Raw genomic sequence first — 26,841 nt, 5'->3', positions numbered from 1 at the left:
CTCTTACCAATTGGCTGTCAGGGAGTCTCCAGTAACAGGTGTTTTGTGTTTGTGTGTGCATTGCAAACATTTTAAAGGTGGTTTCCGGGCTTTTTTAAGCCGGCCCTGAAGCTTTTCATTTCAGATTAGATTAAAGTTATTTTGTTGAATCTTTCCTTGTTTTTTTAATGTTTAAGCACCTTCTTGGCTAGTAGTTTTCCAGTGCCAAATAACATCTACCGCTCTTTTTTTTCTTACCTTGTGTATATTACAGTGTGTGTGTGTGGGAGAGTTCTTGAATTGTCGTACACTGAGGATTCAATATTTTATTAGAATCATCGATTCATTGTCTTTTTATTCCGTATCCTGTAAAATCACTTAATTTTGACAGACCTTTGGTTTAGGAATGTTAATTGTTCAACACAGTGAAAGTCACATGGAGCTTCTATGTAATTACAAACTATTTTAGTTCAACTATTATGTCCCTTTTAAAACTTTTGTTTGCTAAAAGTAAACATTATGTACTTATATGTACAATAGGTTATGTTAGCAGCTAATAAGAATGTGATGTTTTTTAAATAGGTAATGATACTGAGAACATTAGTGAGCCTTTTATTATATGTTTTATAATATAAATGTATGTATTATTTTATTATATATTTTATGTGTCTCTACAATTAAGCTATCCTAACGCATAGCCTATTTTATTTTATTCAAGTGTGAATGTATTAGACACACAAAAAAGTCTACAATTAATAAACATTACACAAATGAGAAACTGTCAAAGGGTTTTATTTGTATAACTAAACCACAATGGCAGCTAAGCAATTTAGCAAATAGGAGGTGTCTTGATGTATATACACAAGAGCTTAATGAGGGAACGAGCAACAGGTGTGGCTTGATGCTGGAACGAGTGACAGGTGTTCACGGAGGAGCAGGATCAGGTGAGGCACTGATGACGTGTGCTTTACTGTTTGTACTAACAAAAGATGACACAATACATGCATGGGCTGTTGGCCATCAGTCACATTGTGTACACCTACACAGGTATTATTTAATTCTGGCTGATTCGATCTTTGCAGACATGCAGCCTGCTTGTGAAAAAGGTGTTAATCGAGTTAGGAGGATGTAAACCGAGCACAGTCTAAACACATCAGTAGCCTATCCCTTAAATGTCCACTAACAAAGTGTTTAATTTGTTTTCCGTCAAAATATCCAATCTTGCAATAGGCTGCAATATCTTCTAGTGGCTACACCATAGTTATATAGTCATAGTTATGTTAAGGCACTGGCAGCACTTATGGAGAGGGAAAGATAATGGTCTTGGTTTAATATAGAAAATGTCTACAGGTTCAGTGCTTTGTACGCCCATCATCCTCTTTGCAAGTCCAAAGCTGTGAATATGTTTTCCAACATAATTGGGCTAACAATTTAAAAATATATAAATAGAATTTCTTGGAGGCATGGCCACACAATTGTGAGAAGACACTAAATAGACAGGAGACATATTATGAAAGACACATTTTTTGCAGTTCTTATGGACGTACATTTGGGTGCCTCTCAACCCACAAACTCAGTTTTTGGAAACTGAGCGTTCAGAGGGTGAATACGCTTATATTCAGAAAGCATGATCTAGTACAAACCCAAAATACAAATATGAACCTGAAAATAAGCATAATATGTCCCCATTAAGATGACCATGTGTAGTTTTCACATGAGTGTTCAGGACCTTTCATTTCTTTGCTCAGCTTCCCTACTGTGTATTGTATCGTGTGACAACAGTTGGATTTGTGACGCAGCCATAGTCTGGAAAGAGAAATGTAAAAGGTGTCCTCATAAAAGGAAACAAGCTTTTGTTCGGTAATGTTGTGTACATGATAACAGCTTATGTTTGTCTCTCTGTATCACTTCCACTGTCATGTTTAAACCTGTGGCATTTTACTAAAGGGATGTGAAATCACACTGAATACTTTCTTCCTCTTTTGAGCTTTTAAAATGAAATGGAAACTTTCTTTGTTTCAATTCTTTCAGCCATGAGCTCTCTTGTCTGTCCAACCCTTTGCTTCCCTGGTAGTGCTCTATTGGTATGTGATATGCTTTTTTGTCTTTCGCTATGTGTCCGCTCTCAGTTTCCATCCCTCATCTGACACAGGTTTTGGTCCTAAAATATGCATTTGCTGGGGATTACTTCTACTTCTATGAAAATGGGAAGTTTAGTCTTTCACTTATAACTTTGGGAAGGCTTGACTGATTTAAAGAAATTAATTGCAACTCATTCTTGTTTATTTCTGGGTGTATTTATCTGTACTGATACACTCATGCCACATTTTAGGAAACAGCTCTGGTCATATTCTGGCACACACATCAGCAAGAACGAGGACATCGCCTCATCGTGATGCTATTATTGGAGTGATACAGTAGATCTCATTTTACATTGACTTTTTAAGCCTTTAGCTGACACACATCCAGAGAAACGTTCAAACGTAATGCATATTATTTGATGTCCGTATTTGATTTTTAATGTATATGTTTTTAATGTATATTTTGCAATATGCGGTTCATGGGCAGACCTAAAATGGTGGTGTAATACGTGGATGCATGCAGCATTTTGCCATGCCGTTGCACTTGCATGTGCAAAGATAAGATAACAAGGCTATAATCTCCATGCTAACAGCTCCATGAGGCTCTGATTGCTAATTATATACCATTTGGTGTAAAGGCTACCTACCGGTAAATCATTTTCTGACATTTTAGACTCAGCTTTTATCAGTCGAAACCAGAAAAAATTATTTCTCTATTTATATTTTCAGCCTACTCTCTAAATGTTGCCTTCTTTTGTTAATTGCTGGTTAATTGTACTTCTTTCGGACTTGTTTCATTCAATTTAACCAAGGGAATTTACTACTCATTGTTAAACTGTCATGACCGGTAGACTCGTGCAACCGGTGATAAGGGAATCACTGCTTTGTTTCGGAGCCAACGCCAACATTTTGGAAACCACTAGATAAAGTAACAGTACTTTATCAACCAGGGGCCTTTGGTTGAATGCTAACAGCAAAATTAGAAAGCCTATAGGAAGCATATTAATAGCAAGTTTTCATATAATTTTGGATTCAATGGCAACTTTAGGACACACGGGGAGAGGGTTGGAGGATTCAAGAGAGATAAAGATTCCCCACCAAGAGAAAGGCACATGACAGATATACACAATGTGTTTTACATTCAAGTGCATACAACAACAAGTGACATGACAAAATATTAAATAAAATACAAGAACAAACAACGTTGACAACAACCCACCCTCCAAATGATATTGACAAACCCCAAAACCATCCCACAGACACAAACCAAACAGAGATACATAACATATAATAGCGAATCATAAGCTTGAGAAAACAGAAAAGTTTAAAGACACAGATAGGGTCATCTTCCTTGGTGAGCACGTTACTCAACATGTGATGAGACACCACAATGATGTCTGTGTCTCTGGTCGATACAACAAACCATGTAATGTTATTTTAATAGTGAGGAAACAAAGGGCAGTTTCAATATTAATACCTTGACATGCTCAGCTGCTTATGTAATAGGAAAAATTGACTCTGTCACTTTCGGTATAATTTCACTCAAGTGTTGATACTTGCTCACTAACTATCAGGGGGAAAGTAGATCGAGGTGGCACATATTGGAAGATAACTCTCTAATATTTCAGCACAGAGTGTTTTAGAAACCTGATTAACTCTGGTACTTTCTTACTGCTTGCACTATAGAGTATAATCTGATTACTAGTGGCACCGGCACACATCCTTTTATGAAGAACCTGCTCACTTGGTAATCCTGAAAATCCACATTCCTGATAGGTAACAAAACGAAATTATTTAGAAATCAGTTAGTGGGAGAGGTTGTTCATGTGTAATTGGATAACAAAGGATATTATACCTGGATACACCATGGGAAAACAAGGTTTTTGTCACATGATATCTCAGTACATGCAAATAACATTCCTACATCTTCCTGAACAGCACAGTAAATACGCTGAAAAGTTGTTCATAACAGTTTTAATCATCATGCAAAAGACTTGCACTTGAGGAAGGACACTGTGTACGCCGTCAGGTGTGAGATTATGAAAATGCACAATGATACTTACAATGTGTGGCCTGTGTAAATGTGTTTCTTTCCCTGGATGAAATTCTAAAGCCTCAAGAAAAGGCCACTGTGTTTTGCAATGTTCTTATGTGGGATTGGGTTGGGTTTTAATCTCTATCCACAAGTGAGAAATCCAGCATGTGTTTTCCACAGATTGTGATTAAAAAGACATAATTTCTGCCCCCTTTGATAAATTGAATCAGCACTTGCCCATTCTTTGCACGCATAATCTTGGCAGTTTAACATTTTATTTATTAAAAGGGACTCATGTACATAATCGTTCTGTAATATATATAATGACCATATGTGTCATTATTAGTTAGAGGCAGCATGTTAACCTGCCGGAAAACCTTGCAAAGCTTCATTTATCTCAGTATCTGACCAACTAATGCTTAAATTAATTTCATGCCTGCAGAATAATGTCATTTTTTGTCAATCTGTACTTCCCATTCTCCAAACGTCTACGAGTCACCTGATTTCCACACCTATTTACGCACCTCCTCCTCATTCCCACATCAAGCCCCACTTGTCTTTCCTTAACTGCACTCAGGTTATTAAACCTGCCTACAAACATAAATCCATGGCCAGATTTGGTTTATTGTGCTAACATCGTGTTATTTATTTGTTCTCTCCCCTGTGTTTGTATGTTGTCTGTTTACCTGCTCTCCGTCAGGACTTTTGGCATCACTGACCAGCTTTCTGACCTCATCAAGTAAACCTTTAGATGGATTAGATGGAAATCTTGTGCAGACATTCATGTTTCACACAGGATGAGTTATACTGACTTTGGTGATCCCCTGACTTTTTAGTCTAGTCTAGTGGCAACATGATGTTGATGTGTCAACAGCTCTTGAATGGATTGCTATTAAACGTTGCACACACATTCATGTTACCCTCAGGATGAATTGTAATAACTGTGATGATCCCGTGACTTTTCTTCTACTGTTGAACTCATCATTAAAAGTTATTTGCCAGTCATTTAGTTGCACTTATTTAGTTTTATTGGTTGATCAATGGTCTTTAATTAACTATTATTTTTGCTAACTAAATGTTGAAACAAAGTGAAACTCCTCTCTCGGCTCTTGAGGAATTTATTCCACCTACTGTAAATGTCAGCATGCCTGAGCTCAGTCTCTGAAGTGTCGGTGTTGTCTCTCATTGTTAGCCTTTACAGTGAGCGCTCCATGACAATGCAGATCAAAGAGAGCAGCGCTGGAGTCATTAACTCGCTCCCCTAGTACTCCTGACTGAGGTTTGTGTTCCCATGGGGTTTTGTAAGGTATCCAGTCGCTGGACAAACAAAGAGCAATGTCCAGTTTGAAATAATTGAGTATGAGGCAGTTTGAAGGCCAAACCGGAATAGTTTGGTGAAAGTCCAGTGTTTATGCTGGAATTATACACTGACCTTTTTTGTGTAAAAATCTATAAAATACCTTAGCTTACCTCAATTTTGAAAAAAGAATGTTAATGTATTCAAGTTTCACAGTATCTAATACAGGTGCAGGCCGTGGAAAGAATGTCTTAAATCCTAGCTGTGGACGCTGCACACAAAGAACTGAAAAGCAAACAAAAGGGCGCAGAATGAAAACATACCAGGCTACCACTATACCATATTACTATTATAATTGTTCTTAAATTCAAGGACATAAGGGGCTGGAGCCAATCTAAAATATATATATATGCGAGGTACACACTGGACAGGCCAACAACCTTTCATGTGGCTAGCACATGACAGACAAACAGTCTCACTCCCATTCACACCGAGCCTCTAACCTAACCCTGCAAGTCTGTTGAAAACTCCACAGAGAAAGCACTCAGGAGGTTGTTAGCCTCCAGCTCAGAGCGTACTTGTGATAAGTATGAGTGGATTAACCAGCTAGGTAAGGTCCTGTGGGACAAATGAGCTACCGGGCCCCTATTAACCCTCGTTCTTGAACTTGTTCCTCCCTCTTTCTGCACAATGTTTGCATGATTTAATACTACCTAGCCTCTGATTTGCTGTGTGATAATCTAAATACGTACTAATTCAGTAGTTTGTGCTGCATATTCCCGAAAGAAGTTTCAATTTAAAAAACAGTTGATGAACAGTGATCTTGGGGCTTTTGGGGTCCACTGTGAGTTACGCGATTTACCTGACTGGTAACCTCTCTAAACAGATCCTGCAGGCAACGGGACAAGAATTTGGTATTGGAAAGCATTTTGTTTTTTGTTTCTTAGTCTGAAAAGTATTGACCAATCACGTTCGTATCGTATCGGCTACCGTATGACGAAGATTCCGCTTTTTAATTGCTTAAAAGTAGCTTGTAAACTGGCTTCTCGTTGACGACATCTCTCATCTCCTACTCCATTCTCAAGTTGCGAATCGGATTGCAAACAATGAGCAGCACACGGAAGAAGGAAGTCTTGGCCTGGATATTCACTGGCTGCACTGAAACCCCCAAACATAACCCCTTGCCCCTCAGAGGCTTATCGTCATCAGACCGATAGCCGATGGGTTCCGAGATTGCCTGACTGGTAGCACCTTTGCCTGTGAGACGACCACTAAGCTTCGTTGTTGATATATTTGACATAATTCTGGTAATGAGCATGATGACACACTAAGATATTTCCAGTGCGTCTACAATAAAGCTTCAAATTTGCAAATATGATCTGAAACATCAGCAGTGAACATCATGGCTTGGTCTTAGTACCTGAATACAAAGAGAAACGCCAGATTCTCCATGTACAAAGGACTCGGTAGCACACAATGTCATGCTGCCTCGAGACATGTTGCAGTCAGAGAAAGGAGCACAGCGTTGAACTTGGACACGTAACACACACAGCTGAACTGTCAGTGTCAGTCTATTTATGTTCGGTTGTACGTTCACCTTTTGATTTAAAGCAGTTTGAGCGTTTGAAGGCTGCGAGATCACAGCTATTGAAGTGAAAGAAAATGACAAACTGATGGTTGAGTGTTTTTCCTTCAAAGGCTCAGTCGAGACAAGAGGTTGTCCTTACTCTCGACATATGTTTAGAAACAAAAATGTTGACATGCCCACTCATGCAATATTGACAGAGCGTGGTGCATGGCTGTTAAGTCACATGTCTCTGCATACATATATGTATTTTTACTCTCACTGCTCCATAAAGGTGATCAGTCTTGTCAGGTATTGAATATTCAAGAGTTTTTTGAGGGCTGCACAGTAAAGGGAAGCTCTTACCTTCTGTTGACTCAGTGAGTGCTGGAAAGAGACATGACGCACTGAAACTTGACTCCTTGCTCTCTGCAAAGAGCGTGGACTATATAAAGACGAAACTGTTGCAGCGATGTACCTCTAAACCCCCCTCAACCTTTACATGCACACCCACAAAAGGTGCACACTTACTTATCATTTATTTGCTTTGTCAGTTTCCCCATCAACTACCTTATCTTGCCAAACCTCTCCACTTATTTTTCTAAAGAATGCACTCTTGAGCATCCTCACAGGCTTGTTAGCATTCATCCGGTGCATCTGACAAGAATGGCCGCTCTGTTTCTCTACAATCAATCAGAGGGCCCCATAAAAAAACGCATCGCCCTCTGAGCGCCAACACCTCTGTCTTCGCTGCTCCTCTCGGCGTCTGCGGGACTCGGGTATGATTCCGGGCACGGGGATACCTAGAAACTGGGCCTTGTGGTCAGTGCCAGTTTCCATGGTTCCCCCCTGTCAAAGGGAGGTTCTCTCGGGGCCCGGTGTGTTTGTGAAGTCCCCGTGAAAAGATGGCTCTGTGTCCTGAGGTCCCGAACCCACCGAGAGCAGAATTCCTCTGTGACTCCGGCCTGAGTTGGGGTTGTGCAGCACAGCGGATGGAAGGGAAAGTGTGGAGAGAAAACACAGAAGCAGCATGTTTGGGTCCTGGCTCAGCGCCATGCATCAGTTAGGGGCTCAGGGGGACTGGGTCACAGTGGGGGGAAGTAAACAGACCAGTGTATACAAATTTACACCGGCAAACACACATTCAACTGCGAAGATGCAAGCAGACACAAGTAGACATCTGTACGCCCAAACACTTGCATGCATTCAATATGTCCCTCCTGAGTTTCCATTTATAATGAAGCAGTAAGCAGCACTTTTCACAGAGTTAAACAAACCCCATGTTGGTATGAAGTGAAATGTAATTAATTTAATTAAGTTTACATATTTTTTGCAGTGTAGGTTACATATGACTCATCTCTTGCCAATCCTATTGGCACTCCCTCTGCTTTTTCTTTTCTTTTCACAGGTGAAGAACTCTGTTCTAATATGAAACACCAACAATGACTCACAGGAAGTAGAGGAGAAGTAAATCCTAAAAGAGATTAAACGCATGTAAAAATGGTTCAAATGCAACCAATTAAGCCACCAGTCTGAGGTGTCCTTAATATACCAATATAAATCTGAAAACACTGGTGTGAAGAACCTAACACTGTTACTTACACTCCTGCTACTTACAGGAAATGGGATATGTGATTGGCCATTGGTTTTTAATTCGTAGTTTTGAATAGCAGCTGACTACAAAAGCAACCAGTATCACCAACCTTTCCCGTTAGATTTGTGCACAAAGTCTTCTGAACGAGTGCCAGTAACCTGTCAGTTAAAACAATAATTAAACTGCACACACCTTGTAATTTTACAGGGACAATTATTTTCTTGATATTCAACTTTTTCTTTTCAAAGACGTCTTCTTGAGGAAAGTATTTAAATATAGAGTCAAAATGTACTTTAGACTCTCACTAAATACAAGACTAAAATACAAATGTGTGACTGTCCCAAAATCGAAATATGTTACTTTACTTTATGTATAGTGTCAAAATAAAACAAAAAAATGTTGAGGAAATAAGTGACATATTTATTTTGCCAGCCAAAGAGAAACTAGGATTTATTTTTAAAAGAATCCAGATTATATCTGAGTTAGTGGCTGTTTCTTACCGTTCTGTGTAGTTTATGTAACGCACTTTGTAATCAAGGGGCTGCGACAGTGGCTACGCCCCCCTCCCCCTTATAGTTTTAGCAAATCCACAATGTTCCATAAACTGTTATATCTGTTTTAGTATAACAAAGAAAAGAAATTCACAAAATGTCGAGAAAGGAAATATTGTTACACATATTCTCCTTATTAAACAGACAAACACAAATGAAACATAAATTAAACTTACCAAACACGTCTTGGTTACATCTTTCCACTGTTTCAACAATCACCAACTGTGGTTTGTCGAAATAAACCCAGAATGCACAGAGCTAGATGTGAAAATATAACTGCAACCAAGAGAGGTCCTTTAGCATATGGCACAAAAAATATTTGGTCCAGTAGTATGCAAGATTAGCCACGGACAAAGACGTCTCACACACACACACACACACACACACACACACACACACACACACACACACACACACACACACACACACACACACACACACACACACACACACACACCACACACACACCACAAGCTTAAATGCAATCAGTATGTAATAGTTATCATCTAAGATATTGATAGTTTCCTGCTCAGTTTTGAGCTATTGTGCGCCTGGGAATATTTAGATGCAAAGTTGTTGTTCTTTATCAGTTACTGTAATTAAATTGGAGTCAATAAATACTATATAAATGTCCTCTAGAATGAGATGAGAGCAACATCTCTGCAGCTGATAGTGATTCAGCATCTAGCTCCAGGACATGTCAGAAGGACATATGTTTGCTGCCATGATACCCTGAGGCTGGGCTATCCTCTTGAAGGACATGCAGCGTGATGGGTCACTGTGCTTCCCTGCAGCATCCGAGGAATCACCGAGCTCTGATTTGATCTGAAAGTCTCAGAGAGCAAAATAATATGATGATCGGGACATCTTTCAGCATTTGTACAAAACCTTTTCCACAAAGAACAGTTTTTCACGATGAAAAGCTCCTTAAGACTCCTCTACGCCTACACATTATTATCTTAATACCACTATGCATACAATAATTCCCTTAAGCATAATATAATTCTTAAAGAGGCATGCGAAAATGATGTGAGTTTTTACCACAGCGTTCAAAACGGGCTGACTCCGCTCATACTGCCGGCTGAATGCCTGACTTTGCACTTACTCAACGGCTCTGTTTCCACTGTGGCTTCTGAAAAAGCACCTGGGCCTTCCCACATCGTGGCAGATGGAGAAGCAACCACACACCCACTCAGGGCTGGAGGCTCCGCTCAGTGGGGCCAAATATAACAATAACCCTCGGGCTGGTCAGTGCTCCTATACTGCTCTGCTTTCAATGAATTTGTAATGTTAAATCCGAGGTTTTTCATGGTTAAGGCCTGTGAAACCTCTGTGCAGTACTGAACTACCCTCTGTGAATTTACAGAGAATTACTTAGTGTCAGGAGAACACAGAGGAGTAAAAATTTAACAAACCAATCCTATTGAATTACATTGTTTATAGCTCGCCATCATTACATAAAGGAACATACATATCACAAATACTTAGTGCATTTTTCAAAGCATAAAACAACGGCCACTGTTTTTTGTTTAAGTTATTACAATACGAGGACGTAATATAATATAGTAATATAATATAACTGTGATGTACAGTAAAGGGCTCAAACTTACAGAACAATTGGTACAGCCCTTAAATCAGTTTCTAACACATTGAGGTGCAGTCCAGTGAGAAGCACACATTAACTGTTTTATATTCACATTTTAAAACACTGTTTGTCTTGTGTTTAGTGTCCTTTAATAGCATAGTATAGACCATATGGCTTAGTTATTGCAGTCAAGACATTCAGAAACAAATAAAACTACAATTCAAGAAGAAAGTGACATGATGCTTCCTCCCTCTGCTGGGCATATGCCGGTGATGCATTATTGCTCGGCAGTGGCTGTTAAATATTACTAATACTGTTAGTGATCCTTTTTTTTTTATTGTCATCAATAAAGTAATCCATTAGATTACTCTTACACCAATTACATTTGATTATTTAAGGATAACATACTGGATTTATTTGTAGGGATCAGTTGAATTAAAATATGACCAGCATCTCTACACTCATCATTAACTTTAACAAAATGAAAAATGAATGACTGGGCTACACTAAGAAGAAAATTGTATTCACTGTCTAAGAGTACTTGGTCCCTTTTAAAAAGGGGATACCACGTATAAAATGTGTTGTAATTCCTCCACCATTCATCTGATTTGGATGTAAATACCCTCAAATTAAAGCTGAAAGTCTGCACTTAAAGCACACAATGAGTGTGTAATTTCAAGTCCATTGTGGTGGTGTACAGAGCCAAGATTATGAAAATGCTCTGTTTCCACCACGTTAAACTCGCCCGCATGATCTAAATCCACGACACCGGCATCCTCTTCAATAAACTCCTCTTCTTCAAAGTGCAACGAGTCTATTGACGACTCACTGTCACTCAATTCTGTCGAAATATCCAAGCCAGAGTCCGACATCGCCACGTCTGCCGTGCTGTCTGTGTATTCAACTGGTGGACTGTGTTCTACTTGTGACGTCAGAACACGGCGTCGGCTGTTTCCGGTAGCGGCGATGTCAACATCGGTGGTCGACATACTAAATCGTGATTTATTAAATACTGAGGGCATAGTGTCATAAATAACACATTATTTTACAACACAAAGAGCATTTACTATCATCAGTAGAAATGCATGTTTATCATTTAGTAGGCCCTTTAAGCAATATCATCAAATCTGTCTTTTAACTGACAGAGTCTGAGGTTTGCCTTTTTGTTTGTTGCATTGACTACGCGTAGTTACACAAATAATAACTGGCACCCCAATGAAGTAGGTGCATGACGTGGCTATCAGGAGGAATTAAAAAATATTTTTGAACATAATTAATTATCAATTGACATCAAGGTAGTTAAGAGTTAATGTAGTCTCATAAAAATAATGTATGCGGTCCTGTGAGCGTCTCTATGTATTCTGCGTGCCTGTGCACGAACACGTGTGGAAGACAAAGGAACATGTATGAGGGGGAAGCTTTGAATCACTCTCTGTGTGTGTTGCTATGTTTAAAGGCCAATTCATGAATTATTGTGAGATTGTAATGTCTATTTGACAATGTCAGTGTATACAATACTTGACACATCAACTGGTGAAGCCACCTAACGTTACCAATGACCTCATCACACAATACAGCTCAGAGTATAAAAACACAACACATGTACAAACAACAGTACTACAGTTCTGTGCTTGCTTAGCCGTATAAAGTTAATGTATACTTTTTGATGCTAAGCTTCTTGTTAACTGTTCCTCTTATGAAGTCTAGCTGGCTGTGGAGAGCCACGGCATGCACTGAACTTTGTTACAGAAGATTAGCAGTGCTGGCTAACTGGAAGTCTTTGGGCAAGTGCTCGCGTCTGTGCGGATAAAAAAAGAAAGTCCAGTGATCAGAAAGCCATTCAATGTGGCGAGCTGCGGAGGCATGCTTCCAGCCGTCTCCTGCCGCACTCTACTGACGGGGAGAGGCCGGAGGGGGGAGGTCCCATCACATCACTGAGTTTAGGTTTTGTTGACCTGGTGACGTCACGTGTCACGGGCTACAGTAATCAATCGCTACTGTACATTGACTCTTCAGACAAAGTTTAGACCTCTTCCAAATGCAGGACACAGCGAGTGATATAGGGCTTTCACACCCAGAGAGGATCCTGGGAAATCGAGAACAATAGCTCAGTTGCCATGATGTGAGTTCTTAACCCTAACCTACAAAACACTCCTGTGCACAAAGCCACCAGACTCCATTAACAGAAACAGTCATTGTACCTTGCCTGTTTGTCGTAAAACACACTTTATTCAAACGTAACAGAAACAAAATAAAACTCATTAAACATGTTTTTGTTAGTCATTCAACTGTTCCAATAATCACCAACTCTGCCTTCTACTGTTTACTAACCCTGCTTCAAGTGCACCTTGACACATCAGAAAAATAACAAAGGCATACTCATCCACTGGCAATAACAAAGGAGTCTATCGCCCATTTTTAACGGGATTTCCTGGTTTAAAAAACCTGGATGTAAGCGCAAATGTGTGTATGCAGTACATGTATCTTATATGCTTCGCCAAATCCAATACATACGAGTCAATTGTCCCGCAAATCTTGCAAAGTTACAGCCTCTCTCCAGTGTATATTAGTCATATGAACTGTCAGGTCACCACTGAGTCTGAAAGCTTTCCCACATATTACGCAATTAAATGGCTTCTCACCCGTGTGGATTCTCATGTGGACTGCCAAGTCACGAATCAGTCTGAAATCTTTACCACATGTATTGCAAGTATGTGATTTCTCCCCTGTATGGATTGTTAAATGAGCGTTCAATGCTGATGTCTGACTGAATTTTTTCCCACATGTATTGCAAGTAAATGGTTTCTCCCCTGTATGAATTCTTACATGAGTGTTCAATGAGGATTTCTGACTGAATCTTTTCCCACAGGTGTTGCAAGAGTATGGCTTCTCACCTGAGTGAGTTCTCAGGTGCGGGATCAAGCTTGACTGATACTTAAAAGCCTTTCCACAAGTGTCACATTGGAAATACGTTTTACCTGTTTGAGTATTATGGTGAATCTTTGACATGGTAGGGTTATGTACATTGTTAATGTGACTGTTGCTTTGGTGATGTCTGTTCTGTGAGTTTGGCTCTGCATTTCTATTTGAGCCTGAGTCTACATGCTTGCCTACTTTCGGATCTTTCTGATGAGAGTTGTGAGAGAGGAGCTGCTGGTCACTGTTTTGTTCTGATACCATATAGCTTGTAAATTGTACGTTGCCTACAGACTCTGATGCATTTAGAGTGTCAACAGGATTGAAGTACAGAGTTTGATCTTCACTGTGGTCACTTTGCTCAGTAGTAGGAGTCACCATAAAGTCATCAGTCTCCTGCTTTAGTACAAGCTGCTCTCCCTCCTGACTGGTGCAGAGTTCCTCCTGTTCCTCTTTAATCTGTGGAGGCTCTGGGTCCTCTTGGTCCAGACTGGAGTTCCTCTCCTGAATACAGAGCTGCTGGTCAGTGAGCACCTCCTGCTGCTCACAGACATGTTGCTGTGGGAGCTCTGGAGGGACACAGAACAGAAAGAATAAGTTACTACTGTGATGGTAAAGAATAAAAAGCAGACATGCGAGCATTGAGCAATTTCTAATTATGTATAAATTCAATTCCTCTAAAAAAAATGTTATTAAGAGTAACACACCTATCCTGTGTAACTTTATTTCAGGTTTTCCAAACAACATCCAACAGTCTTCGCTGTCGATCGATCTCTTTTTCGTACTCGACGATAGTCTTTTCAAAAACTCTGAATATTTCTTCAGCAGCAGCAGATAGTCTCTCGTTGACAAACTCTCTCAAATACTGAACTGAAGACATTGTTGCCTAATTATAAATTAAACAAGCATACGCACTGCAACTACAAACTCGTATTTCAGATTATTCCATACACCAGCCTTTATTTTCTTCTTCTTCTTCTTCTTCTTCTTCTTCTTCTTCTTCTTCTTCTTCTTCTTCTTCTTCTTCTTCTTCTTCTTCTTCTTCTTCTTCTTCTTCTTCTTCTTCTTCTTCTTCTTCTTCTTCTTCTTCTTCTTCTTCTTCTTCTTCTTCTTCTTCTTCTTCTTCTTCTTCTTCTTCTTCTTCTTCTTCTTCTTCTTCTTCTTCTTCTTCAGGGTTTTACGGCATCTGCTATGTTGCATTGCTGTTCCCTTCTGGAACTAGTCCGTTACTGCGACATTTTCGGTCTAGATCCTTTTTATTAGGCCAGTGTGTCTCTCAGAAAGTAAAACACTCATCTATATGAGGATAATATTCAGAAATACCATTCACATACACATATGAAACACTCACACACACATATGAAACACTCTCACACACAGATATGAAACGCAGTCATATCCACATGTGAAATGCTTTCATACTATTCATGTGACAAGAAGGCCTTCATTTTTAACTGTAACACACTACTGAACTCAGCGTTTCACATGTGTATGTGAGTGATTTTAATGCGTGAATGATTTTGGTTCCAGTTGTGTGTGTGTGTGATTGTTTCATGTGTGTGGATGATAATCCTGAATTATTTCTCCTCTGCCTTTCACGCCATGCTCCATGTCTTTCTGATATTTATGTTCATCCTATTTTCCCCATTTCACAGTTGTGGACTGTATCTGCTTTGTGGTCACTGTTTCTTTATTATGTATTGTCCTGTTTGTATACTTCTTTTCTATCCCTGACCTTCGTACCTGACTTTAATTGAATTACAAAGTCTTAATGTTAGAATAACATGAGATCAAGAAACACCATTGTGTTGCCCATGTTCCTTTAGGCACCAATTATGGTATGTATTACAACCAATTGGGTTGTTATTGCTTGTAGTTAAGATACTCATCCAATCAGTCTGAATAACTGGCATTTAAAAATTGTTTTATTGTTAATAAAATGCATTGACAGCACCAAGTAGCACATCCTCTACAATATGTCTGGAAAGCCCAAAACAATACAGTACCGTATATCCAGTAATAGAACAATATATGCAGGGGGGAAAAAATCACAATAGATAAAGAAATATATTGTATATAAAATGACTAATACTGCAGATAAAAAGACTGGTTGGCAGGATAACAACAAGACAAGATAAGTGACCCCACCAGTAGAGAGGGTTTCTCAGCTTCAACATCAGAGTTCACAATCCACTCATATAACCGAGGTAGTTTATAAAAATATATCTTTAAAGAATATTAATTTAACAAGTCAAACATTTATAGGAAGTTCACTCACTGAGAAATATAGTCATGTAGGAGTTAACAGGTTAATTTAAGAAAACTTGAATGCACTGTTGATGATGTATAATAGGAAAACACAGGTTATACTGATTATAATACTGATTATAATACTGAGTGTAGAGCACAGCAGGAGACAGGAGACAAAGACATGGTTAACAAAGGAGTGTTAAAGCACAGCAGGGGACAGGACCTGCTCTTTCTAAAGAACAGTTCCTCAGCCATGTCTGATAGCGGAGTCGAGTGAATTAGCATGTCTGGGACCTGAGCTGATTATGAAATAAAACTCGGCTTCTTCTTATAAGAATATTGATCAAGACTTGTATTTGATTTGAATCCTGACTTTGTGGCGTTATTAAGAATATGTTTCTAACATATATGACTTCAATACAATAACATATGTGACCTCTATTTTACGTTGAATGTTACACAATGATTTACTTTTCTCCCAAGTGCTGCATTCATGTGCCTCCCCACTTTAGTTTCAAATAGAAAACTACTTGTCTGTATGCACAACTTTATAACTTTCCGATTCAAAGTTACGGCTTCTCATCAGTGTGGGCTCTTCTCATGTGGACCATCAAATCATCGCTACGTCTGAAATCTTTCCCACATACTTTACAAATATACGGTTTCTCACCCGTGTGGATTCTCATATGCCTTCTCAATGTTGACATCTCAATGAAGCTTTTCCCGCAGGTCTTGCAGATATACGGGTTTTCACCTGTGTGATTGTTGTCATTGTTGAGTCTGAAATCTTTCCCACGTTTTGCAAGAAAATGGCTTCTCACCTTTGTGTATCTAAAATAATAAGTTAGTACTGTGATGGTAGAAAAACAGACTTCTGAGCAGAAACATACAACCTGTGTTTAAAGCATTAGTATTATATACAGGTCGTATTACATTGTTAACTTTTTAAAGACCATTCAGGTTGTACACACCTCTGCTGAGTAACTGTATTTCAGGTTTCCAAACAACATCCAACAGTCTTCGTTGTCGATCGATCTCTTCTTCGTACTCGAAGATAGTTTTTTCAAAAACTCCGAATATTTCTTCAGCAGCAGCAGATAGTCTCTCGTTGACAAACTCTCTCAAATACACCACTGAAGACATTGTTGCTTTATCTGCACTACGACTACTCGTCTTGCAGCTAATGAATTCAACACGTCCATGCAGCTGAAGCGATCACTGTTTGTGTTGTTTACTTCCGCTGGCTTGTCACACTGTCAAGTTCCGACAGTGGAAGCGCGCGAGCTTTCCATTCCGCTTTACAGTCAACTGTTGTTTTGCTACTATGCAAGTAATGATTTTACGAAAAACAAACAAACCAAAAAAATAATATAAAGTGGCGGAAGAAGTATTTAGAATCAGATTATTTAAATAGAAATACCACAGTGTATTTACAATCCGGATTCTCCACCTTTACCAGCTGCAATATTAGTGAGACTTACATATTAATGTGTCAATAATTATAATGCAATAATATAATGTTTATCACTGATGAAATGGGCCATTCTGCATAAGGAGTACTTTTACTTTAGCACTAAGTAGATTTCGATGCTAATACTTATACTTAAGGAGAATGTTGAACTCAGGAGCTTCTTCATTCACACCTCAGGAAACTCCAGAAACTAAAAACTAAAAAACAGACTAATTTACAAATGCCCTAACTAAAGAGCAGGAAGGTATTTCAAGAAGCACACTTGTTGAACCACCACAAAGCTACTGCGTGTGACCGGGACTTTTTTCCTTTGCAGTAAACTGTATTACGGGCTGTTTTGGTTCAATTTAGATCATTTTGTAACTTGCAATCTTGTAACATTTCTTTTTTTTTTACCTAATGTGTAAGGACTTACTATGTTCCTTTTTTAAATTGACTTGTGACATTTTATTAGCCAGTTAACGAGCACAACATCGGATGTTTTTGCGTTTTTATAATGATTTTATTATTATTATTATTAGTGTGTACTTTTGTATTTTAATGCTTTGGCAACACTGTTTCTTGAAACCTTCATGCCAATAAAGCCCCTTTGAATTGAATTGAGAGAGAGGGAGAGAGCTATTTTCCTTTACGCTATCTTTTTGATTTTATGAATTGGGCTTTGGTATTTGATGTGACTGCTTTCTGCATCCATCTTCCTGATATGATATCAGGATGACATGAAGCAGTTGAGCAACAGACTTTAACATTCATGACATATTTCTGCCCAACCTTGCTCAGGGGTGGAAGTAACTGATAAATTATTAATGTAAAAGATAGAATACAACACTATTAGAATTTCTCCGTTACAAGTAGACCTAAAAATATTGTATTCAAGGTTTTACTTAGGTAAAAGTATTACCAGCTAATATACTTAAAGTGTCCAAAATAATTAGTTGGGAAGTGTTATTATGATCTATTTGTTTTACATTATATTGTTTAATTACTATTTTTGCCATTTTAATGTAATTTATTCACATTATATTTGATGGTTTATTTTCTGCTGTTTATTTTTACATGGTAAATTCATTGTACTTTATTGCATTTATTGTGAAAACTGTATATTGACTTGATTAAAGTAATTTATTGCAAATATATTTACAATTAAAACTCACTTGGGTCTCTTTGGAATCATGTTGAGTATCAAAGGGTTAAAAAAACAGGCAAGTATGGAAGACTGGTTGGCCCATGACGGGTAAGATCCCCCTGCTAAACCTCGGGACAACCTAAGGCAGGCACAGCCACGAGTACTTGAGCTGGTTGCCACTGTGAGCAGTAACAGTGTGCACCACTTTGTCTCATGTTCTTGTACAAGAACACAAGACTTGACAACAAGGTACAGATTAGATGTAGGATGAAGCAGTGTTGAGGGATACAGGGAGATCATTTTAGGTGATCTGACAAAACTAAAGAAAAGTAAAATATCTATAAAATCAGTTTGGGCGTCCTTGACCTGAGAAATGTTGAAGAGCCCTGTTTTATGGTATATATTGCACATGTATATTGTACTGTATGGTATATTAATTGTACTTTAGAGCATTTATAGTAAAAACTGTATATTGACAAACCTAACTTTGAGTTCGAGTTAAAGTTTTTAATTTGAAATTCTTGTACTCTGATTTATACTCTGCTTTATTTCTTTGTTTCATTTGTATTGCAAGCAATTCTAATGAATTCTAATTAATATTTGATTCGATCTATTTCTTATATTACATTGTTTAATTACTTTCTGTTAAGTTTCCTTTATTTTTAAATGGTATATTCATTGTACTTTATTGGATGTATTATGAAAACAGTTTGTTGACTTATTTTAATTTTGTTTTTTATTGAGTTCAATTTGTTTAATTTGAAATTCTTATACTCTGATTTATTGTTTTTCAAGTCCCCTTTTATATACTTTAATCAGATGTAACTCGTGTTGTTATATTTTATTTCACTGTGTCATTTGTAGTGCATGCTATTTTATTCAATATTTAATTTGATCTATTTCTTATATTACATTGTTTAATTACTTTCTGTTAAGTCTCCTTTATGTTTACATGGTATATTCATTGTGCTTTATCGTATTTATTGTGAGAACTGTATATTGACTTGTTTGAATTGTTATGTGTTTATTTAGTTAGATTTTACATTGCTGTACTGTAATTTATTGTTTTTCATGACATTGTACTATTTAATAATTATATGCCACATGATAACACTCACATGCTAGTTCACCAACAGAGCTGAAATGTTTTAGTCTTGATAAGTGTAAGTCTCACGTCTCTTTAAAGTTCAGGTCTAATTACAACGTACAGTTTATCAGTGTTTAGGGCCGGCTGTGGTTCAGGCTTCGTAGTTCTATCCCTGCCCACACATTAATTTGTTGCTGAGCATGACCCTGAACATAATGTTATGGTTTAGCATGACACACACACATATATGGTCCTATAAGGAACTTATCAGAATCAGAAATCCTTTATTAGTCCCACAACGGGGAAATTGACCTTATTACAGCAAAAGAACAAGAAAGTAAAGTGGCGAGTACACAATAATTAAATAGAATAAAAGAGAGTAAATGTAATATACAAGTACACAATGGTTGATAAAAGTTGTAAAAGTGAATATTGCACATGGCAGTGATGATTGCACAACAGTGGTGGAATAGTCTGTTTTGGTGCGGTGGTCTACCAGAGGCCGTGGTGATTGTACAGTCTGACCGCTGTAGGAAGAAAGAACCTACAATATCTCTCCGTGAGGGGGTGGGACATGTTGTCCAATAGAGAGGACAGCTTGGCCGTCATTCTCCTGTCTCCCACCACCTCCACAGTGTCCACAGGGCTCCCCAGGACAGAGCTGGCCTTCTTCACCAGTCTGTTCAGTCTCTTCCTGTCAGCAGCCGAGATGCTGCTGCCCCAGCAGACCACTCCATAAGAAATGGCTGATGCCACCACAGAGTCAAAGAAGGTCTTACCTCTAACAAACTGTGACCTGAGGCCTGAGAGCTTTGTTACATAGATAATTATTGTTTTAGTCATTGGTAAAACAAGAAGCTGGAGGGGTAAATAATTGACTATGATTGTGTGTGGAAAAAAACAGAGACTTCAGCTGGTTCATACAATTGATGGAAACCTTTAAGTTGCTACTGCATGCCAACGAATAGTAATTCAATATTAATCAATATCATGTTAGACACATTAGTGGTCCTTTAGAGTAATACAATTTCACATTAATCAATCTATTATGCATTATCCCAATAAGACTGTTTAAAAGGTCCACTTACTCATTGGAATTTAACATAAATGTAATTTAGCAGGGACTTTCAATACGGTTTTTCTTTTTTTCTTAGCTTTCAGCCATCTCCCACGGTCTTCATCAGCGGGTGGAGTTTACTCAGCTGTCATAATGTGACCTGACAGGTAACTACTGAGCTATATCCATGACAACGCAACAAAGTCTATCTGCTAGGGGGAAACTGTGAGATGGAGTTAAAAGCTCCATTAAAAGAAAGTAAAGTGTTTTGTTTTTGTCAAATGACTGTTCTCAATTTTTTGTTAAACAAAGGGAATATGACAAACAACCGATTTCTGCGATTTACATAAAAGGGGCGTATTCTTTAGTATGTATTTCCGGGGTATGAGAGCAGAGATGTTAAGTACCACAAGATAGAAATCTGTATTTTCACCAAGTTACAGTCAGCTCCCCCGCTATATTAAAACTGCATTAATGTGGGCACCTCTGCGTGTACTCAAAACAATACATAAATAGAGTGACTATACCTGTGAATTATAATCTCTATGTTAGCAGCTATACGGCGACCCCCCCCCCTGACCAACACCGGAAGCTCTATAATTTTCCATACCAAAACGGAAGTTAAGGAGAGTATGAGAAGCTCTCTTAAACCGTATTAATCTTTGCGGAGGCCGACACAGGTTTTTGGAGGACAGTCAGGTTCAGGTTATCTTCCAGCACATCGGTTCATCCGAGTCAACACATTTAATATCAAACCACATTAACCAGGTACCTGGGCTGCGGGATTAGGCGCTACAAATGATTTCGGTATGTTTACACTGGCTCCCGGTGTTTTCCTGACCTTTCCTTTGTTTTACGAAGCAAATAATACATTAAGCTACAAAAACCATCTGGCGTCAACGTTACGAAAACTTAACTGATAGTTCAGCTTGTTTTACTTCAACTATTGTTCTGTTTGTTTTGTACAGTGTTCAAACTGTAAGAGCTAATTTAGCTGTACACCGGGTGACCACAGCATATGTTTGCTTTGATACAACTGTAGCCTCACTGTAATTCATAGCTAGCTAGCTAATATCACTGTTTCATGTATATGTGGTAGACTTTATAAAGGATTGTGTGATGCTTGTGTTATTCTTGAGTAGACGCATCACTGATGAAGCTTTTAACAAGCAGCTGTTGTTGTATAAAGTCCCTCTAGAGGGCGCCCTGGTACGCATGTAAAGACAACTGAGTACCACTTTCTTAGTTAATAAGGTTTTATACAGTATATGATGGCGTTATTAATGATTTATATACCATTCAAAAATGCTCATAAGCCATTCATTAAAAACAGTTTGGGTTGACAGATTGTGAAAACATTTCTCTAGGTGGTCATTAATAAAGGGTAACAAGTGTCTTTGATCAATCAATAATTAACCATCATTCAAACAGTAATACATGTTATTAAGTCAGCAATAATAAGGCTTTCAGAGGTCTCACTTTCTATTTGGCCAACAGCAAAAAAAACAGTAATTCATCTGTAATTATAAATGTTATCCAATTGATTTTGGTCCAGATGCTCTGCAGCATTTTCTTTCTAAAAGGTCAGAGGTCAAACGTTTACCTGATGAACTAAAAAAGCATGAACAAAACCTGCCAACACAAAATGTGCATATATCAATAGCTTATACTTGATCTAAAACACTACTAATAAATGATTTACTAAATAGTTAAGCCAGTAGTTCAAAACTGAACATTTTACACTTAACAAAAATTGCACTGTTGTGTGTCTGATAACAAATATACTAAATGATCGGTTTATCTCTTCTTCTTTGTAGGTGCGACAGATTGAACCACAACATGTAAGAGCCTCTCTAATACAACATTTTTGAAGGAAATTGGGTGATATTACTTTGTAAGAGTTACATTTTAATATATGTTTTTACTTGTGAAGGTCGGGGTTAAAAAATCACATGTCACTGCCTGTGTCGGTGGGTGTCCTGTTGGTGGGCCTCCCATACTCCATCTCTCTAGCTGCTCAGTGGATTTACGGCTGGCCCAACAAGCCTGGATATAAGAAGTACATCGAAGCTCTAAAACCAAGGTAACTTGTACAATACTGTAGATCAGTTCCTGTGTTTTTACGCATTAAGAAGAGTCAGTCATTAATACCAGTTTTCATGTTTGACCTCTTCATCAGGCGAATATACTGTTTGACCAGAGCTGTCCTGGAAACACTCAAATATCTGCAATATGGGAGACTTTACTTTCAGTGGAAGTCATGGTACAAGAATGACGAAAACCGTAAGCATTATGAGAAGGTGTGTTGACGTTAGAAAAAAGACATTTTAGTAAATATCTGAAATGAAATAAACATCCTGTTATGTTTGTCTCAAAATTCCCCACTTGACTCGACGTGGATCTCTGGGAAATTTGTTATACAATACCTAAACAATTGTGTCAAAGCTCACAGTTTTGTCTGTCTGGACACAAAGGGCATTACATTTGGTCGGCGAAGCAACAAGCTTGACTTGTACCACCCTCCGAACGCGTGCAGCTCCAAAGATGCGCCTGCACCGCTGGTGGTTTTCATCTTCGGAGGTGGGTGGGGCTCCGGAGATAGATCCATTTACTGTTTGCTGGCCAGGAAGATGGCTGAAGAACTGAGTGCAACTGTCATTTGTCCTGATTACTTCACCTATCCAAAGGTAAGAGCTTTAGAACAACACACGGTAGACTTACTGGATTAAAGCACAACTGTAGAGTGTGGAATATGAACTCTGTGAAGGTAAGAATTGTACTGCAGTTACCCAAACGGTTATACATGTTTCTGTGGTATCTGAACTGACTGCTGGTTTCATCTGATTGCCAGGGGAACGTTTTAGGGATGATCCAAGATATTGCTGACTGCTTGGTTTGGGCCCAAGAGAGTGGACACAAGTTCAACTTTGACAAAGTAAGAAATATCTTCAAGTGTTCTTTGGAAATTTCCTGAATCCTTTCCAATTTCCCAAGATCCCTTTTTATCCAAGCATGGAGAACCTCAAAAACCTCAAAGCAATTTCATGGGAACTTTAAACTCAGTTTTCAGTTTGAGCAGCACTGAACCAAAATATCAAATCTGTTTCTGATTCATTAACAATTTAAGATAATGATGTTTTTTTCGGACAGTACTGATCCACATTGACCCGGTGTTCACGGTAGATTATTTGTCATTACACATGTTGTCTTGTTTTTCTCTCTTTTAAAGGACAACATAGTATTAATTGGCCATTCGGCGGGTGCACATTTGTGTGCACTGACCTCACTGTTCCTCATTGATGCAAGAGAGGAGCTTTTCATAGAGGCCGGCAAGCAGAGGGACGTTACACTGGCGATAAGAGGGATTATTTGTAAGGATTCTTGTGGGCATCGGTCACAGTTGCAATCAAGTTTTATGCTTAAGTAAACTCAACTTTATGTTTGTGTATCTTTTTAGTTAATCTGTCATATTTCCCTGACAGGTCTGAGCGGCGTGTACAACATCATGGATCATTATGAGCACGAGCAGAATCGAGGAGTGGAATATGTCTCCACCATGCACAAAGCCATGAATGGAGTGGAGAACTTCCCGTACTACTCGCCAACACAGTTACTGAAGGCGTTAAGCCAGGACAAACTGGACAGGTGACACAAAAATCCCCAAATAAAATGACGTTTATGAAATTTTAAATACAACTTATTTTTCACCCACAATCTTCTCTTGTTTTCATTTCTGACAGAGTGCCTCCGTTCGCTTTGCTCCACGGGACCAATGACATTATCGTTCCTGTTGAGTCTTCCATAAAGTTCTCCGATCTCCTCACCTCGCTGTCCATAAAGGTGTCGCTCTACCTGCTGCCCAGAGTTGACCACACTGAGATCGTCACCGACCTCATGGCGTCAGACAGGCGCTTCTACCATCCCATCTACAGCTGCATCAAACATGAGTACAGAACACTTTTGGGAATCTGCTGACGAGCCATCAGATCATCAGAAAAACATCCACTCATCACTAATATTTGACTGATTGTGCCATACACTTACTTTGTTTACAGTACTCTGCTCTAATACCTCAAAAAGAAACATGTTTAGCCTTGATTTTAACTTGATTGTGATTCCATAATAATGATTTATGTTTTGAACAGATTGTAATTGAGTAAATCCAGGAGTGGCATCTGATTGATTTTTGATCTGCATTCTTGAAAAAATTATTTCTTAGTTGACTGCAATCTGGATTACGTCATTCTAATATTGTCTTGGAGAGATGTTATCCAGATCGCGGTAAAGTGAAATATGTAAACGTGAAGTTATATCAATCATGATGCTATAACAGTATTAAAAAAGTAAAGCACGCTAACACATAATATTGAAATGGAGTAAAGTTCTGCTTTCAGACCAACTATGTCCTACTGACATCACAACATTTTGATTCATTAACTTGCATGTTTTTATATCTTCTCTTGAATAACTATTTATTGATCTCAGATACATTAAACCCACGTGAAGGAACTGATGTTTTACCTTTTGTCTTCATTAATTGACTGTAATATATATATATATATATATAAATATTATACATGTTTGTTTTTGTCAAGGAGCAGCACTTACAGCAGATACCAATATATACAATTATAATGTTTATAAGTAATGTATATTGTAAATTGCACATTTTGATGCTTTATATATGGAAGTACAGTGCTTTTACCACATCCTTGTGATATAAGTTTTGTATCTGAATTGTGTTGTGCATAAACATATAGCGTCATTATGGTAATAATCTGGTGAAAAACATAAATATACATAGTTACAGTGTTTCAGGCTATATGAAAGAGAACATGCCCAATATGAACATATTCAAATGCATGCAGTCTGAACATAGGAGCATTAAATTATACATTTTACAACATAAATGAAAGATTATTCTATGGCTACAGTCTGCTGCAGGGACTCTGCATAAATCGTAAATTACAATATTCATAATTGTCCTTCAGAGATTGTAACGTGTTAGTGATGCCCATATTAAAGTGAGCAAAATGGCAAAACTATAGCGAGTCCACCAGTGACCTGTAAGGATTTTCTGTAGCCTACATTCATTTTTACCTCTTAAAAATGGCATATAATGTTTAAGGTAAAAATTCAGACTAAAACACTGCAGATTATTTAAAGTGATGAGGAACGACTTTTGTGATCACATGGTTTGAAATATTTAGTTTTTGTTGGTTGGAGCAGACAAATGAAACCACACATAGGCCTACATTCATCACACACACAAACACACGGAGTCGGGGTTTGTCCATGTCTCCGGTCGCTGTCCTTCACCGCAGGACCATCTTCAGCGATGATCAACACAAAGAACCAGAGAGAAAGAAGTTCAGACTAATGCTGCAGAAACTTAATAATCAACCTGCAGAGAAACACAGTTTAAAGACTTCCATCTGAACCAGATTCACGCTGACAAAGTCTAATTCTTCCTGCAAGCTCAGCTGGTAGAGAAAGAGCTTTACAGTCTTGTGGGTTTAAATTCCATCTGACTTGTTTGAGTTTTCCTTCTATCTACCCTCAGAGAGCTGTTTCATAAAGGTGTCAAAAGCCTGTCTTGAATTAGGAAAGGCATTACAAACTGGACCAGGATCCGTCTGTTACATAAAGACAGTCAGAGCTGATCACAGCAGTTGGAACCGGACAAAGGTTGACATATTTGGTTCTTCTTTTAGGACGAAGAGTAAAAGCACTTCATCGCCTTTCCTAACTTGTGAAGTGACTCATATATCTCAGCCAACATGTATCAGGGCTGCAGAGGAGTTATAATCTGTCAGCAGTTGGTGATGGAGGTCAGACGGTTTTAGGAACACTCGATGACATTAAACTTAATCAAAAATATTTTGGACAAAAAGCAGAATATTATTTATTTATCCATAAACACAACTTTGTGGTGAAGCCCTGGATCAGATTGAAAAATTAAAAGTCCGTTTAAGGGAATGTTACTACCCCTTTAAATGCCTTAAAGATGCAGATATATATTAAAACTTTAATATAATAAAACTTTAATATAGCTTATTGTAATTAATTAATTAACCTAGAATCTGGCGTGAACCCCTGCAAATGTGGAGCAACACCCTGAATTTAATTATAAAAATAATTATGGTAATCTTTAAAGAAGGCTACCTTGTACTTGTTGATCAACAAAAATCACTTTACCTGGATTTATTTTGTGGGTACTTACATTACAATTTATTATAAGGTCATAT

The 26,841-nt window shown here is 38.2% G+C and overlaps 2 protein-coding genes across 5 annotated transcripts; one reads left to right on the top strand and one right to left on the bottom strand.

Moving 5' to 3' along the window:
* Positions 1-869: 869 nt before the first annotated feature.
* LOC115013973 (probable isoprenylcysteine alpha-carbonyl methylesterase ICME) lies at positions 870-25,106 on the top strand. Of its 3 annotated transcripts, XM_029440565.1 has the most exons (10): positions 870-923; positions 20,691-20,760; positions 22,411-22,434; positions 22,527-22,676; positions 22,773-22,893; positions 23,068-23,280; positions 23,445-23,528; positions 23,823-23,964; positions 24,076-24,238; positions 24,334-25,106. In XM_029440565.1, coding segments are annotated over exons 3-10 (1,110 nt in total). In that variant the 5' UTR covers positions 870-923; positions 20,691-20,760; positions 22,411-22,432; the 3' UTR covers positions 24,569-25,106. The 3 variants fall into 3 exon arrangements, with proteins under 3 accessions (XP_029296425.1, XP_029296424.1, XP_029296427.1); XM_029440564.1 differs by lacking the exons at positions 870-923; positions 20,691-20,760 and adding an exon at positions 21,236-21,400; XM_029440567.1 differs by lacking the exons at positions 870-923; positions 20,691-20,760 and adding an exon at positions 21,257-21,361.
* LOC115013972 (zinc finger protein 271-like) lies at positions 12,893-17,108 on the bottom strand. 2 transcript variants are annotated; one of them, XM_029440562.1, is made up of 3 exons: positions 16,824-17,108; positions 16,523-16,606; positions 12,893-14,171 (listed from the first exon to the last, which is right to left on the bottom strand). In XM_029440562.1, the coding sequence occupies exons 1-3, from the start codon at positions 16,993-16,995 to the stop codon at positions 13,204-13,206; spliced, it is 1,224 nt and encodes a 407-aa protein (XP_029296422.1). In that variant the 5' UTR covers positions 16,996-17,108; the 3' UTR covers positions 12,893-13,203. The 2 variants fall into 2 exon arrangements, with proteins under 2 accessions (XP_029296422.1, XP_029296423.1); XM_029440563.1 differs by lacking the exon at positions 16,523-16,606.
* Positions 25,107-26,841: the final 1,735 nt, after the last annotated feature.

This window comes from Cottoperca gobio, chromosome 9, assembly GCF_900634415.1.
Source record: "Cottoperca gobio chromosome 9, fCotGob3.1, whole genome shotgun sequence".
Taxonomy (NCBI): domain Eukaryota; kingdom Metazoa; phylum Chordata; class Actinopteri; order Perciformes; family Bovichtidae; genus Cottoperca; species Cottoperca gobio.
The sequence above is the reverse complement of the archived record's forward strand: the minus strand, read 5'-3'. Positions and strand labels throughout refer to the sequence as shown.